At 41.1% G+C, this 16554-nt stretch overlaps 1 protein-coding gene across 1 annotated transcript in view; it reads right to left on the reverse strand.

Moving 5' to 3' along the window:
• The window catches only part of CSTF3 (cleavage stimulation factor subunit 3), an 80462-nt gene extending 65043 nt beyond the window's left edge, over nt 1-15419 (reverse strand). The window contains exons 1-3 of the mRNA XM_066638162.1: nt 15208-15419; nt 2260-2361; nt 2040-2135 (exon numbers count right to left, since the gene is read on the reverse strand). Of these exons, the coding sequence (XP_066494259.1) occupies nt 2040-2135; nt 2260-2361; nt 15208-15237 (228 nt within the window). The 5' untranslated portion in view covers nt 15238-15419. The remainder of the gene's footprint in view (nt 1-2039; nt 2136-2259; nt 2362-15207) is intronic.
• Between the last annotated feature and the right edge of the window lie 1135 nt (nt 15420-16554).

Below are 16554 nucleotides of genomic sequence, written 5' to 3' on the forward strand. Positions count from 1 at the left end.
GTATAAATAGTTTAGCATTGGTTGCACACAATTAAAATTTAATTAAAATTAAAATTTAATTGTGTAAGTCACAAACATTCTGGATGATTTCAGACAAACTTCTACACCATTGGTAGCCAAACTTGTGACCACTGTGCAAAAAAAACCTGCCCCCATTCAAAGCAGCACTTTCTGTTCTTTGCGCTGTTCACAATTGCACCTCCCTATCTGCCCAGAGCAAAGCTCTGGTCAGTTGCATCTGTACTTCACAGCCCCAGCAGGCTTTGCACCTAGATGCCCAGGTAGACATGACTGCACAGAGCATCACTCTGGGCAGGTTGGGTGGTGAGATTGTGAGCAGTGCGGTGGAACAGTAAGTACTGCTCACATGCGAAAACGTTACAGCATCGTGCCAGATCTGGCCTGCGATTTGGTGAGCGCTGTTCTACACCATGGTTTAAAAGATTATGAATGAAGTACAGCAAGCTTCCCCCTTCAGCAAAAAAGTGTAGGATGTTTAAAGCTTCAAGTTGCGGTTTGAACTAACCTAGTTTGCAAACTAGGATCACGCCATGTCTGATATCCTAGCTTGTGAATTAACTGTGGTTTAAACAAACCACAGCTTCCCGTATCCAGATGAAACGTGAGTCTGGTTAGTTCAAATCATTACCAGCAGCTTTAAGTTTTTGAGCCTCAGTATGGCTTAAAGGAGTGGTTCTCAAACCGGTGAGTCACAACCCAACAGTTCACGTAGAACTTCCCTCATCCCTTTAAAGGGTGGGGAAAGGAGGGAGCGATGCAATCCGCAGGATTGTGTTGCTAAGGAGGGCGCTTTTATTTACTGTAGGCTTGGGCAAGCGGCAGGAGGTGCACAGAGCCCTCCGCAGGGCTCCCTGAAGCTTGTAATGTTGAAATGGTGCATGTAAACCACCTCCTGGTTGCCATGCAAAACTGGAAGTGGTTTGCACATGCTGCTTCTCAACATTCCAAGTCTCGGGGAGCCCTGTGGCAGCAGGAAGTGCAGAGAGCTGTGTGCAGCCCTCCTGCCACTTGCCCAAGCCCACAGTAGGTGAAAGTACCCCCCCCCCCCGCTTTCCTTAGTGATGTGATCCTGGAGATCATGCTGCTGCCCTTGCACCTCCCCCACAAAGACTTACGTAGGGAGTAAATCTCCCTAAAAGTTTGATTTAGGGACCACAGGTTTAAAGGATTTGCCACAATATTCTTGTATGATTCATCTTTATGATGGTCGAGTCAGACCTTGGATTCTGTTACTATATCCTTATAAAGTGCACTTCCTTCAAACTGATTTACTTACTAATTTACTTACCTGTTTAGAGACATATTGTGAAGTCTAACCTAAGTGTTACAACTGCTAAAGATGAACTACTATCTATAGTTTTAAAATATCTATATGTAGTTCTAAATCTGTAGATACCAGTGAAAAGCACATGAATCTAGAGAAAGTATTAGAAAAGACAAATTTTATATCATCCTGTGTCTGTCAAAAGAACACAATATAAGACTTACTAATTTTGATTATCAAATATTTTGCTAGACATGTACTTATAAATCTAACTTGGATAATTTACATTTAAGTGTAAATGCAAAATCGCATTTTTAAATAAAAATATTCTACTTGTCCACCCCATAGCCCTTTAACATTTCAGAAACTCAAACCAGTCTAGGAAATATAAAAAATATTACAGCCCAACAAATTACAAAACCATTTATGTTAGCTTATATGAACAAAAAAGAGCTCTAAATAAATGACACAGGAGGCAATAAATTGACACATGACAAGTAAATAAAAGGCTAAAGCACTCCAATACCATTGAAACGGTTTTAATGTTGTTGCAAGTCCATAATGCAACAATCATCAGATCATAAAGAGACCCAAATATTTAGTTCATTTTAATTACCCCCTTTCACACCTATTTTACAGAACTGAAATGTGCAATCCCTTTTTAACCTGGGTTTGTGTATGTACCTGACAAATAATGTTTCAGTGCTAACTTAAATTCTATTATATGTTAAAGAAAGAATATGAAAATATTAACCTCAGCTTCAATGTACAGTTTCCAGAATCTGCCAGAACTTGGGAACTGGGCAACAAGGCGTTCATAGGTCTTCCGTGCTTTGTCTATTGGTTGATTCTAAAAATTGAAAACCAATAAATATTTACAATATTTATGATGGAAATTTATAGACATTTACTTCAGAACCAATCACTGTGAGTGGACCCATTGATAAGGAAATGTAATCCTATGTTCACTAAACCTGTGCCTCTCGAATGAGAATGCTCCAAGCGTCAAGGTCATATGGATTCTCTTCTAGTTTCTTTTCAGCTTTCTTTACTTTTTCTGGGACATATTCAGCAGCCTAGAAGACACAAGGTAGAATGTTACTAGTCTACAAATAGTCTGATAAAAAAATGATAGTCACTACATATCAATGAATCATTATTCATATATGTTAATACATAGTAGAGAAACTTTCTTCCCCACAATACTTCAGTGAACATGTTCAAGAGTCAGACATACAAACGTATGAAGTCCACAGAAAACCTGCTGTATGGCATCAAATGGCTAAATTCCATTAGCAAGAATTAGTTCACTTTATTCATACAATATAATGCATAATAAAGCCATAAAATTCAAGTTTACAATCACGACAGGTTAAGCTAGAAATGCAACAGATATTATAGTAAGTTCTGGTAGCTTTTTTCCTGCATTAGTGTCAAGGTTTAAACATGCTGAAGTGATTTAATTGTGTAATCCAAAGTAGCACATTCTTCTTCCGCACCTCCAAAATTGTAGCACGATATTAACCAGAAATGAATTTTAACAAGTTTACTTTCCTTAAGATAAACTTTACACTACCAATAAACATTATGCATGATACAAAGAAGAAAAGGAGGCAAGGAAGAGAATCAAATATTTCAGAAATTTTAGAAAAAGATATTTAAACTTTTATCCTAAAAATATTTTTATTTCTATATTTTATTTCAAATCCAGTAATTTGTATTCCCAAAACGCCCCCTCCAGACTGCTAACACAGAGAATAAAATAATTCAAAATGGAAGCTTTAAAAAATCCTTAATTAAAAAACACAACACAACAACTAAGGAACCAAGATCCCTCCTCCCCTAAAAAAACACACAGGAGAGAATATAATCAAGTCAAATTAAATGCTTGACAAAACAAACATTTTTGTCAAACAACAAAACATCCATGGGGAGAAAGCTAAACAAGAGATGAGGTGGTGCCACAATCAAAAGGGTCCAAATATCCCCACCACTTGCACTTCAGATGATGGGGTGACATGGATGAAGGCTTCAGAGGTTGAAAGAAGTAGGCAGGTACTTTTATGTTGAGTGAAACAGTTCTTCACATATCTCTAAAATTCTTGGAACACCCAGATTAAGAATCAACACCTTGAACTGCGCTGGAAGCAAACTGGTAAACAACATGGATGGAAGAGAATTCTCTATCAGGACCACTGTGAATGCATTTTGCCACAGCTGAAGCTTCTGGACACTTTCCAAAGGCAGTTCCACATAGAATACATTGCACAGTATGGCCAGACACAATATATAATTCATATAAGTTTTCATAAAGATTTTGCCATTCATTCATTCTTCCTGAACTGTATAGGTTTATCTTCCTTCAAATAAGTGAGGAAAATAAAAGTAGCCTTGTATTCTTCCTCCAGAATTATGGGGCAACTGAGTGTAGATATTTTTTACTGTCCTAAAAGGGAGAAGTGAGAGCCCTCAAATATAGCTTCAAGAGATGATGGTTGTGCACAGTGCTGCATGGCAGATGTAAGGTTGCCTACATAGAATATAGAAAATGGAATTTCACTACTGGGCTAAATTTAAGTTTACTAAAGGTACAATGTACTGATACTGATAAATCGAGCAGCTCTAAAAGCTAGTCATGCAATCCTATGCATACTTATTTGGAATTAAGTTTCACTGAACAAATTTACTTCATGTGAATACAGTATTCATTGGATCAGACTATAATGCTCCAGATGCAAAGAATGATAATAGAACAATTTCTTCGTGACCCAGAAAGTATCAGTTTTACCTGGAAGAATCATAAGTATTTATAAGGAGAACTGAAAATAATGCAAAACTCAGGAAGATGGTATGATAGAGGAGGTCAGTGAATGATGTTGGTGGGCTACAGGATTGTCTTCTGAATTCTAGCAACTGTGATAAGTTTAATCACTAGGTTCATTAGGAAGCACACAAAATATCATATACACCAGCATTTCTAAACATTTGTCCCTCACTGTACCACTCTCCATGGTCCACCTATTGGAAATACCACTGAAAGTGATGATGATGTAATCACTGTCATTTCCAGTTACTTCCAGATTGAGAGAGGCCAGACACAACAAACACCATAAAGAGGCTCAGGGCAGACAGGAACGCTTTATGATCACACAAAAAGCCAAGCCAAGCTTCTTCCTACTTCTTGTCACATTGTTTTACTGGTCTTTATGCCAGGTGGTGGGGGTGTGGGGGTCCCATGAGTACCACCTGACAGTACCTCAACTATCACCAGTGGTACAAATACCACTGGTTGAGAGAAACTGATAAACACTGTGGGTCCCAACCCAACTAGACACAAAACTGATCACATAAAGCATTCATTTAACTAACTTGTGACATTTCTACTCATTTTCTTTGTTCAGATTTTCAAGACTTGCTATCTAATTTCTTTGAAAAAATCAGTTGTCCTATGTCAATTTTTCTTTGCCTGTGAACTTCACTGTCATCCTGCTTTCGTATGCATCTGATCTGAGGATGCTGAGATGAGTGTGACACACAGATGGTTTTGGGAGGAAGAATGGCTTGAAGATATGCTTGTTTCAGATAGGTAGTACAGTAGACTTCAATACTGCGTATAGACCAGTCTTGTATCTTGTTTCAAATCTTTAGTTTTCAGACTGATATTCTAGGGCAGGGGTGCCCAAGCCCCGGCCCTGGGGCCACTTGCGGCCGTCAGGGACTCCAATGCGGCCCTCAGGGAGCCCCCAGTCTCCAATGAGCCTCTGGCCCTCCAGAGATTTGTTGGAGTCTGTACTGGCCCGACACAACTGCTCTCAGCGTAAGGGTGACTGGCCTCTTGTGTGAGCTGTGAGATAAGGGCTTCCTCCACTGCTTGCTGTTTCATGTCTGTGATGCAACAGTGGCAGCGAAGGAAGGAAGTCTTGCTTTGTGCCAAGACTTCTAAAGGCCTGGAGCTATTGTAAGACCTTCATTCATTCATATAAGTTCATCTTTAATATATTCATTTATGTAAATTTATTCAAATTTTAAATATAAATTAATTCTTTTTTCCCCAGGCCCCCAACAGTGCCAGAAAGATGATGTGGCCCTCCTGCCAAAAACTTTGGACACCCCTGTTCTAGGGTGATAAGAGTTGCTCCTGTTCATGTGATGAACAGAGGCAGTTTTGCTGATCTCACCTTCACTCTGCCATACTCTACATTCCTTGAAAATCTGCTCCTGAGGGTTGAGGGACTCTTAGGAGTAGATATTCGAAGTACACAAGGTATTGCAGAGATTAAGGGGAAATCAGCAAAAATTTCCCCTCTTATGTAAACAGAGCTACTGTGAATGGAAGAAGTATATTAGGCTACAACTAGAGCACCAATTCCCAAACTGTGGGTTGGGACTCATCTGTGGGCACTGATCTAAGTGTTGGTGGGTTCTGAAACAGACAAGTTGATAGCTGACAAGGAAATGGATTGAACCCAACAGAAAGTAAAACTGAGCTGCAAGTGCATGTTTACTCATGAGTAGGCAACTGTGCTTCAGTCCAGTTTGAAGGGCAGACTGAGAGGAATGCATTCTAACCAGAACGGTCCCAAGCTGATGAACACAGGCCCCAGAAAACAAGGATGGAAGTCTTCCCCTCCAAGCTGACAAGGAAAATGTATTGAGCCCTATGGAAAACAAAACTGAACCACAGGTGTGTGTTTACTTATGTGTAGGCAAATGTGCCTCTGCTTTTATCAAAGCCAGACAAAGGGGAATGCAAGACTACCACAATGGATCCAATCTGATAAATGAGGAGCTCAACAAATGCTCCAGAAGGTGACCCTCCACCATAGTAAAAGAATAAAAACAAATGCTTGAGCAGCTGGTAAGGTGAAACCTTTTAAGTCTCAGGAAGCTAGGTGAGTCCTGATAGTGTCATTCTAAAAAGTGAGTCCAGCTGCTGAGTTTAGGAGCCACTGACATAGAGCAATGGTTCTCAAAGTTTTTAGCACTAGGACCCACTTTTTAGAATGACAATCTGTCAAGACCCACTGGAAGTGATGTTATGACTGGAAGTGACATCAAGCAGGAAAACTTTTAACACCCCATAAGACAAAATCGAATTAATTAAAATGTAAGTAAATTAAAAGTTTACACTAAATATGTTTAAAACTTATTTAAAATAAAGAAGAACCTTTCTGACCCTTCCAAGTAGTTACTGATCTGTTTAAAAAAAATCCCCAAACATCCCAAAGGCTGCAGTCCTATGCATACTTACCTGGGAGTAAGCCCAATTGACTGTCATTTTTAAAAGCATATGCATAGCCTGTTAAAAGGCTGCAACATTTCCCCAGATACAGTTACATACCATGGTAGCATCAAGTCTAATATATTAAAAATAAACTACACACTGAAATGAATGGGGACCCACCGGAAATTGGCTTATGACCCACTTGGTGGATCCTGATCCACAGTTTGAGAAATACTGACTTAGGGTATTTAAATATATTGTAGTGGTTTGGGAGGTGGACTTAGACCTGGAAGATCCAGGTTCAAATCCCCCCTCAGCCATGAAGCTTCCTGGATGACCTTGGGCCAGTCACTTTCTCTTAGCCTCACCTACCTCACAGTGTTGTTGTAAGGACAAAAGGCGGGGAGCAGCTGTGTACACCCCGAGTTCTTTGTAGGAAGGGCAGTATAAAACTGTGAAAAATAAAATAATAATTGCAAGGAATATATAAGAAGTGTGTTCACAATGTTTCTAAATTGACTTGTGAAGACTGTTGTCAGTTATGGGAAGCCTCCATAAAGGCTGCTACATGACCCTTAAATTGCTAACAAAAAGGAGTACCACACAAAAATGTGTCTTACCACAAAAGCCTGTTGTAGCCCTTTTTAGAGGTAGAAGCCAAGGTGCTACTCCATACCTCACTTCCTAGTCAGTGTAGCCCTACTAGTTGCTGACGGGGGATTTAAAGTGCAGCTATCTGCAGAAGAACTTCACATTCCGAAACATTTTGCTCATAAATTTACATTTAAATTTAAAGCCAAATATTTCTATTTGTTTTTCATCATTCCAATTCAACATAATGTTAGGTGACTGTTTGGGAGCAAAGCTTGCATATTCCTTTATCTTTGTTGAGGTAAGTAAAGTAAGACTGATGATTTTCAAGTAGTCGTTCAAAATACACAACTAAGTCCTGGGTTGTCATGTGTGTTTTAAATCTGTCTTGTTTGAATGGGATATTCTGTCTCATTGCTATATGGAAACTTGCATCCAGAGTGGAATAGACTCAGCTATGTCATAATCCTACCAACGAGTGTTAATGCTTATCTCATATGTGTTCGCATCTTTTTAACAGGAAAAGATATGAAAAAATAGTGGGTGACGACTTTGAGGGCCTACATGTGTGTTATAACAAAGTAAATAACTAAACTTAAATACAACCCATAATTTTGAATACAACCCATAATTCTGACAGTTGAAATACCAAAAATATTAATCCTTGTTGGTTCTCTTAAGCGTGAATTGTTTCATTGAACTGTTGTATTAATAATGCTTCAGTTGGCAATCGTGGTTTGTTATTTTAGTAGTATATGTCTGAAAATATGAATGCTTGAATTACTTGGAAAAATCTGGCCTCCCTATTTGTAATAGAAGGATGGAAAGGTCTGCTACTATCAGTTACTGTAGTAAAAAAATCATACTAAATATGCAGTGATTCCATGTTTCGCAATGTCGCTGTAATATTGGACTCTGCTTATCGAAGAACTGTTTCATTCAACATTGTGCTTTATGTCTTAAGCATGTTACCTTTTGAGAACATTTAATGTATTGGTCTTTTCCTGTTAGAGCACTTTAAAAACAGGTTAGTACCTCATAAGCTGAGAGTATGTTCTCTTTTGCCAAAAATACAGTTACTAAAGTATCTATAGTCAACTGGCTGTTGCTACTTGAATCCCATAGGCTGCAACCACAGCTGTACTTAGAACCCAATCCTAAACTCTTTAGCACCAGCAGTACAAGTGTACTGTCAGCCCTGGGTGTCGCAAAGGTGCCATAAGGCATGCTGAGTCAGCGCCAGCACTGGCCAGACTCCACCTGGAGCTAAGTAAGAGCTCCAGTCAGTGGTGGGTTCAGGGGGATGCATTCAAGTGTGTGTGTGTGGGGGGGGGGGTAACCAGGGCGGGAGGCTCCAGACCAGCCAATCTCTGCTCCTCCATATCCCAAGATCCTTGATGAAGTCTCTCAAGTCTGCCAGCAAAATAGCCAATGCAGACTCGAGAAACCCCATTGGAGGGCTTGGGGCGTTCCCCCAACAGAGCTCTGGCGGCTGCCACAGGATACAGTGGTAGCCACTTTGGCAGCTCTGCACCCAGTGGTGCTGCCACCTTTAGGATTGGGCTGTTTGTTGGCAGTATGCAGTGCTAAAATAGGATTTTCAAGAAAATGAATTTGGCACGCTCCCTTACGGTTGTAACTAGTATGGCGCCAATGCTTCTAGAAATCAGGGTAGATTTCTGTATAAGCATACAAAGTGTGAGTACTGACATGTTGGTTCTTATAGTTTAAAAAACTGTTGAATACCTATTTTCCCCAACTCTTTGTGTTTTGTGCCAGTTACTTTGTAAGCCTGGGGCTATGCCATGCCTTTCTAAAATGAAAAATAGACATAGTTAAATAGCTATCTAATAAAAAAAAACCATTCAAAGTCTGCCTACTTAGGGACAGTACAAAGAAAAATGTAGCCATCTAAATAAAGATATTACGAATTTAATCATTAAACATAATAAAACTACTATCCTGCCTAAATACTTTGATTTTCCTGCTTTTGTACAGGTCCTAGAGTTCTTAGTTGTTTGGTGGTGTTGTCAGTGTTTAACAGTTTCATGCCAGGCACCTCCATATACTGGATTAAATGATTCCATATAAAATATAGTGCCATCCCTTGTATATATGGTGTGTGCTGTGTTAGAAAGTTCACATACTATTTGTTTTGTAGTTTGGCCCATGGTAATTGTTTATATTTCTAGAGGGTTGCTATCCTTGAATCTGCATGTATACAGAGATTACTAAGGGAAATTTTGCGCTATTTATGTTGCTAGCTACCTTGGGCCTATTTTAACAACAAGGAATAGAGATCCAGTAAACTAACGTTTTATCTCTAAGCAAATGTAGTCCTGTAGCATGAAAGGCAAGCGTGCTGCACTGCCAAAAGTTTTTAATTATGCTCCTGTACTGACTCTACTTAGGAGAAAATCAGTATGTTTTAATTATTATAGCAATCTGTTCGTGAGCATGCTTACTCGGGAATTTGTGAATTTCAACTTTGGAAATTTGGTTGAAATCAATCCATTATAAATGTTGTATACTACAATACGGTAAAATCAACTATACTAGCTCACAAAGTGGCAGTTGACGACCCACTTGCTTATCAGGGCAAGTACTGAAATGATGAAATTCTTCCCAACTGTCCTACTAGCTTATCCCTAGAATAGAGCACTGTAGAGCTTTTTCAAGCCTAAGGAAAGGGTTAGACTTAGCTACATAGTATTGCTTCTCCTGAACAGACATGTCTGGCTATAAGAGTGCCTTTATTCTTGAGCGCAGGAATATTCACTACAAGTTTTTCCTGCATATGCAACATTGGGCAGAAATGACTTAAGAGTTGAAACAATATGTACTAGAAATACTGTAATTGGCTGTTTGAGAGCAGCAAGATGAGGAAATGGTACACAGATGTTCTTGTAACTCATTTACAATTAACATACCCAAACTAATAATTCTTCTGTGGGGTAGGACTAGTTAACTACTGTGGCAAGAGAAATTACTGAAAGGGTCATTCTTTTCAGTGAAGGTGATAAACACAGGAAGTAGGTATCGTGGAAATACAGTACAAAGCGAGTACAGGACAGTACCAGAAGATCCTCACTGTGGGTCTAATCAATTTTCCAACACTGATACAGCTGAGCCAATGGGGTGTGTGGTGCATCTTGTAGTGGGGGGCAGAAAATGTTCCCTTACCTCAGGACTGCATTGCAGCTGCATCCATGCTAGAAAGTTAGATAGGACTAGGCCCTAAGAGGCTCAATCAGCTGCAAGGGTATTACTGTAAACTCGCTGAATACACCAGTGGTGTTTTTTAACAATATGAATTGCATCCATGGTTGCTGCCATTATTGGTGACACCTAGAAAGCACCATTTGAAGCTATACATGGAACGGGATTGCACATCTGAACCCACAACAACAAATCCCTCTGCCCATTTAAAAAACTGAGAAAGCAAAGTTGAGTTCTCCTCCTTGAAGTTCTAATGCTCTAGGTGCAGGAAGAGTTGCTTCCAAACATCTTAAAAAGCAGTACAGACAATTCAAGAAAACTTTCACAACACTATTCTGCTGATAATATAAATAGCTAACAAGAGTGCAAGCTTCACAGAAGGGGTGCAAATGCCATACTCAACTTTCACTTTCTTCATGGACTTGCTACATGGGCATACTACTGTCTTCTAACCTCAGCTCTTCCTCATTTGCATTATAAGAAGAATGAAGTTGACCTACTTCACCTGGCTGTTGTAATATAGAAGGCATCTTGCACATGCAAAATGCATTAAATAAATACTATTATAATCTAAAAATAAAGATGGATGGTAAGTATACAGGACAGAGAAATAGATGTTATTTTCTCTAAATGCTGAGCTATATTGGTATAACACCATTGATTTTAGAACTCCTGCTCACTGTTTACAGTTATGTATTTCAGCAGCGTGATTATGCAACATCAGTGAGCCTCAAAGAGGTCATAAATACTACAAGTTGGATTGTCAAATAGGCAGCAGCTACAGCCATAGGACAATGAAACACGTTATGTCCAGCTGAGGGAATAGATTCAACAGTGGAATCCGCAGAGGAGACAAAAGTTCTGTTAGTCATCTGTTTTAAAGTTTGTCTGGGAATCAATGTGACAAATAATTGATGGGACAATTAAAAAAAATTGTACACAACCAGGCAAGAATGCAGTAAACAATAAATATGATAGATTACTTTCCCAGTACACATAAGGGGCTATATACTAAATGGGGTGTCATTTTCCTAAGCTGGAGGTTCTTAACTTTTAGGGAATATTTTCTATCAGTTCATCTGTTTAGGAACTCTTACACATTACAGGGGATTCTAAAGAACTCTACAGAGAATCTAAATAATTCTACAGTTAATTCACATGGAGTTCTGGTCAGACCTCTTGGGTCTGCTCTAGAACGCATCATAAGTGCTTCCCTGCACAGCTGAACACTGCAGAAGAAAACAAGATTGTCTATCTTTACTGACTATTCCAGGAAACCCCGTAATTCCCTAGAATAGTCTGCACATCCTTACTTCTCAGAGGTTCATATCCTGAAAAGCCAGGAAACTATGATTTCAATAGTTTATTCAGTTCACAGTGGTGTCATCCAGAAATGACTAATTATACAAATACCAGTGCACTAAGTACAAGTCTTTACAATCAAGTACAATAAATACTTTATCTGTTGCAGAGATATGGACCAATGACCTACATAGTCAATAAGCTATTCACATAATGTGCTACTCTTTTTGGACAGTGGGCATTGCTTTGGATTAGGCAAGACTGTAAATTGTGTTTCTACTGTGTAGATTCTGTATTCATTCAAAATTAAAATACAACAGCTACCGTAACTGTTAACCAGAGCCTCCCAGACTTCTCCTTCAATTCAACTTTTAAGATTGCAATTCAAAGTTATTAGAAAGTAAGCCCAACTGAATGCAATGATAAGCATAAGACTGCACTGTATGTCTTTGTAATTCAACCTACATGTTTTTCAACTGGTTCCAGTTGGGACCCAGTTATAACCCAAGCCTCAAAATCTCCCCGCCCCACAAAAGGCGTTACTTGCAGCTCTTTTTGTCTTCAGTTCTGTACACATGTACCACTGTGACTATGGACACAATTTACATACTTGTAACTGCAAAGAGCGCTCTCAGAAAATGACTTTCAACAAATAAGTTTTGATCATTTTAATTTCAAATACTAGGTCTCTTTTAACAACTTCCATCTCTAAACCTACTACAAAATGAGCGAGAACACTTTTCAGTTTTTGTGTGCTTATATTCTCCTAATAGTTATATTCTTGTGGAATGTTCTGCTGACCCAATTTCACACCTGTCCTTCACCTGATCACTGGAACCTACTCCACTTATGCCATTAAAATGAAAGACAGCTGAAGCTTAGATAAGTGACCCCAGCATATCCCTCAATGGGACCAAGACTACATCCATAGATACACAATATTAGCTTGAGGTCTACTTGTCAGCCTACACTGCAGCAGCATTTTGCATAAGGGACAGTAATGCTTTCCTTCCCAATGCTATTCATCCAAGCTACTTCCACCCTCAGAAGTGATTTTGGTTCCACTGGTTCATCTTGAGCTCAGCTAAGGGCTCATATACCACCTTCTATGGTAGACTTGGCTGTCAGTTCAAGTCCACTGGTGAAATTCAAGTTGCCTTCCTAAGCAATCTACAAATCTAAATCTGAAAGGGCCATTGTGTTTTAAAGAGTTTAATAAGCAAATTTTATAGGGTGCTCTTTCACTTCAATCACAATGCAACAGTAGAAGTTAAACTGATGAAAAACAAGATTTTTAAAGGGCTGTGGGTAAGCAGAAATATACAACTTACAAATCCTTGCCACTGGGAATAAGGTCCATCCAAAACTAAGAAAGATTTCAGAATGACCAAGTTCTTAGCATCCATTTGGTTTTACAGAAACAATTTTATTATGAGTAGGTAGGTGATTAAATAGAATTCTCAGTTTAAAAACTACCTTTAAAGACTTAAGTCTTAAAGAGACTTTAAGACTTAAGTCTCTTTTGTATTATACAATTTTAGCATGCCTACAAATAAAATAAAAACAACCTAAAGACAATGCAAAAGCTTTTTCTTTGAAAAGTTGTATCTCGTGCCCTATCTAGCTTCTGAAATATTAACTGCATTTTAAAAGCCATTTGCCACATAACACAGTCAGGGTGTATGTGTGCCCTTAGAATGAAAAAGACCAGACTAATAGTGCAATCTTAAGCATATACTCAGATATAAATCCCAGAATTCAGCAGGATTTATGCCCTAATGTGCTTGTATTGCAGGCCAAAGCATCCTTGGGTCCAGAGGTATAATGTCATAGTTCTCTGGAAACTGATTAGTATTTGCACACATCTGCCTGTTATATTTTAACCTCAGAAGTATTTTTTTTAAAACACACACACACACACACACACACACACACACACAGAGAGAGAGAGAGAGAACAGTGTCTTTTACAGATCTGTACAAAGAACACAATAAATATTTCTTTAATATTAATACATTTATTAATAAATTCACAGTAAGCCAGTTTCATTTAAACACAGCCATTCCAGGTTCACTGTGAACATAGGAAGTCAACTACATAAGCCTGAACAGCAGTTTTGAACAATATATTACATTTCACACTCCTTTGACTTTCTTTTCATGAAACCACAATGCTTTCAATTTCCTCTATTTTCTGGGTTTTTGAAATCCTAATACTGTCATAATTTGTACACTTGTTTCTTAGTACATCACATAAAGATATTTAAAAGAAAATGTCCCCTCACCATTGAAGGGATCACACCTATAAGTACATAAGAAAAGCTTGACTGGATCAAATCAAAAGCCCATCTAGTCCAGCTTCCTGTATCTCACAGTGGCCACCAGGTGCATCAGGGAGCACTCAAGACAACAGGAGACCTGCATCCTGGTGCCCTCCCTTGTATCTGGCATTTTGAAATAACCTACTTCTGAAATTAGGAGGTTGCACATATCTATCGCAGTTTGTAACCCAGGATGGACTTTTCCTCCCAGAAATTTGTCCAATCCCCTTTTAAAGGCATCCAGGCCAGATGCCATCATCACATCCTGTGACAAGGAGTTCCACAGACTAAGAACATAAAACCACCACCACCCCCCTTGCTGGATCAGGGTCCATCTAGTCCAGCCTCCTGTATCTCACAGTAGCCCATCAGATGCCTCAGAGACCTGGTGCTTCCTGGTGCCCTCCCTTGCATCTGGCATTCTGAGGCACCTCTAAAACCAGGGGGTTACACATACCCATCATGGCTTGTAACCTGTGAAGGACTTTTCCTCCCAGAAATTTGTCCAGTCCCCTTTTAAAGGCATCCAGGCCAGACACAATCACCACATCCGTGGCAAGGAGTCCCACAGACTAATTACTAATAAAGGAAATTCCTTCTGATTCCAATGAAGGAAAGCGCATTAACCCATTTTTGCCAAGCCCACAGGTGTACACATTTGGTCCCTGTTGTGTATATGCAACTTGGGGTGGAAGTTTAAGACTGCAACCCTCCACCCACTTACTTGTGAGTAAACCCTCTTTAAATGCAATTACTATCAAGTAAACATGGAACACACTCGGATGAAGGTGTTTTTTTTTTAATCCCAGTTACCTCTCCTCAGAGCGGAGCACTCTGACTGCAATCCTATCCATACTTACCTGGTAGTAAGCGCCACTGGCTATAATGGGACTTACTTCTAAGGAGACATGCACAGGATTGGGCTATGAGGCCGCAATCCTATACACAATTTATCTGGGAGTAAGGGCCATTGACTATAATGGACCTTATTCCTGAGTAGACATGCACAGGATGGGAATATGAGGCTGCCCCCCTATCCACGCCCTGCCTGGGAGTAAGGGCCGTTGAGTATAATGGGCCTTACTCCTGAGCAGACACGCCTAGGATGGGGCTAGGAGGCGGGAGACGCCACCCAGCTTCATGGAGACGCAGCATCGTGCAGGGCCGGGGCTCCTTCTCCCCCAAGCACAGCCGCCCCCAAGGCCCCACCCCCCTCTTCAGAGACCCCACCACGTGCCTCGCTCTCAGCCCGGCCGGGCAGCTCACCTGGTCGCCGGCGGGAGCTTCTCCAGACATGGCTGGTCAGCGCAGGCCCCGGAGGGGGAAGCGGCCGCCTCAGGATCTGCTCCCCGCCGCGCCGCCTCCCTCCACAGGACCCAGGGCCGAGAGGCCCGCCTGCCAGCTGCGCCGCCGCCCCAACCCCCCTCTGCGCGCCGCCTCCCTGGTCCGAGGGACAAAATGGCCGCCCAACCGCCTCTCGCCTTCCTCAGTAATGGGAGGGGGCGGGGTCGAAAGGGAAAGCGCCAGCGCGCGCGGCTTGCTGGGAGCAGGGGGCGGGGCGACGGAGCATTGGGCAAGAGCTGAGCGATCAGAGTCCGGTAGGCAGCGTGAGCCTGGTGTAAAGAATGCTGGGAGAGGCCGGGGGGCCGGGCCATCAGGCGCACGTGCTCGGGAACGTTGGAGGCGGAAGTGTTTGGAGGAGCACGTGGGCGGGTCACGTGGCTCTCAGGCGCCTGCCTCGTATGCCTGGTGTGCCAGGAGGGTACCTTGGGCAGGACCAGGTTTTGGGGCTGCTTCTCTCCTCTTCTGCAGCAATGCATGTATTATATACATATGATAGATAGTAAGAACATAAGAACATAAGAACAGCCCCACTGGATCAGGCCATAGGCCCATCTAGTCCAGCTTCCTGTATCTCACAGCGGCCCACCAAATGCCCCAGGGAGCACACCAGATAACAAGAGACCTCATCCTGGTGCTCTCCCCTACATCTGGCATTCTGACTTAACCCATTCCTAAAATCAGGAGGTTGCGCATACACATCATGGCTTGTACCCCATAATGGATTTTTCCTCCAGAAACTTGTCCAATCCCCTTTTAAAGGCGTCTAGGCTAGACGCCAGCACCACATCCTGTGGCAAGGAGTTCCACAGACTGACCACGCGCTGAGTAAAGAAATATTTTCTTTTGTCTGTCCTAACCCGCCCAACACTCAATTTTAGTGGATGTCCCCTGGTTCTGGTATTATGTGAGAGTGTAAAGAGCATCTCCCTATCCACTCTGTCCATCCCCTGCATAATTTTGTATGTCTCAATCATGTCCCCCCTCAAGCGTCTCTTTTCTAGGCTGAAGAGGCCCAAACGCCGTAGCCTTTCCTCATAAGGAAGGTGCCCCAGCCCCGTAATCAGCTTAGTCGCTCTCTTTTGCACCTTTTCCATTTCCACTATGTCTTTTTTGAGATGCGGCGACCAGAACTGGACACAATACTCCAGGTGTGGCCTTACCATCGATTTGTACAACGGCATTATAATATTAGCCGTTTTGTTCTCAATACCCTTCCTAATGATCCCAAGCATAGAATTGGCCTTCTTCACTGCCGCCGCACATTGGGTC

The sequence above is a fragment of the Tiliqua scincoides genome, chromosome 1, assembly GCF_035046505.1.
Source record: "Tiliqua scincoides isolate rTilSci1 chromosome 1, rTilSci1.hap2, whole genome shotgun sequence".
Classification (NCBI taxonomy): domain Eukaryota; kingdom Metazoa; phylum Chordata; class Lepidosauria; order Squamata; family Scincidae; genus Tiliqua; species Tiliqua scincoides.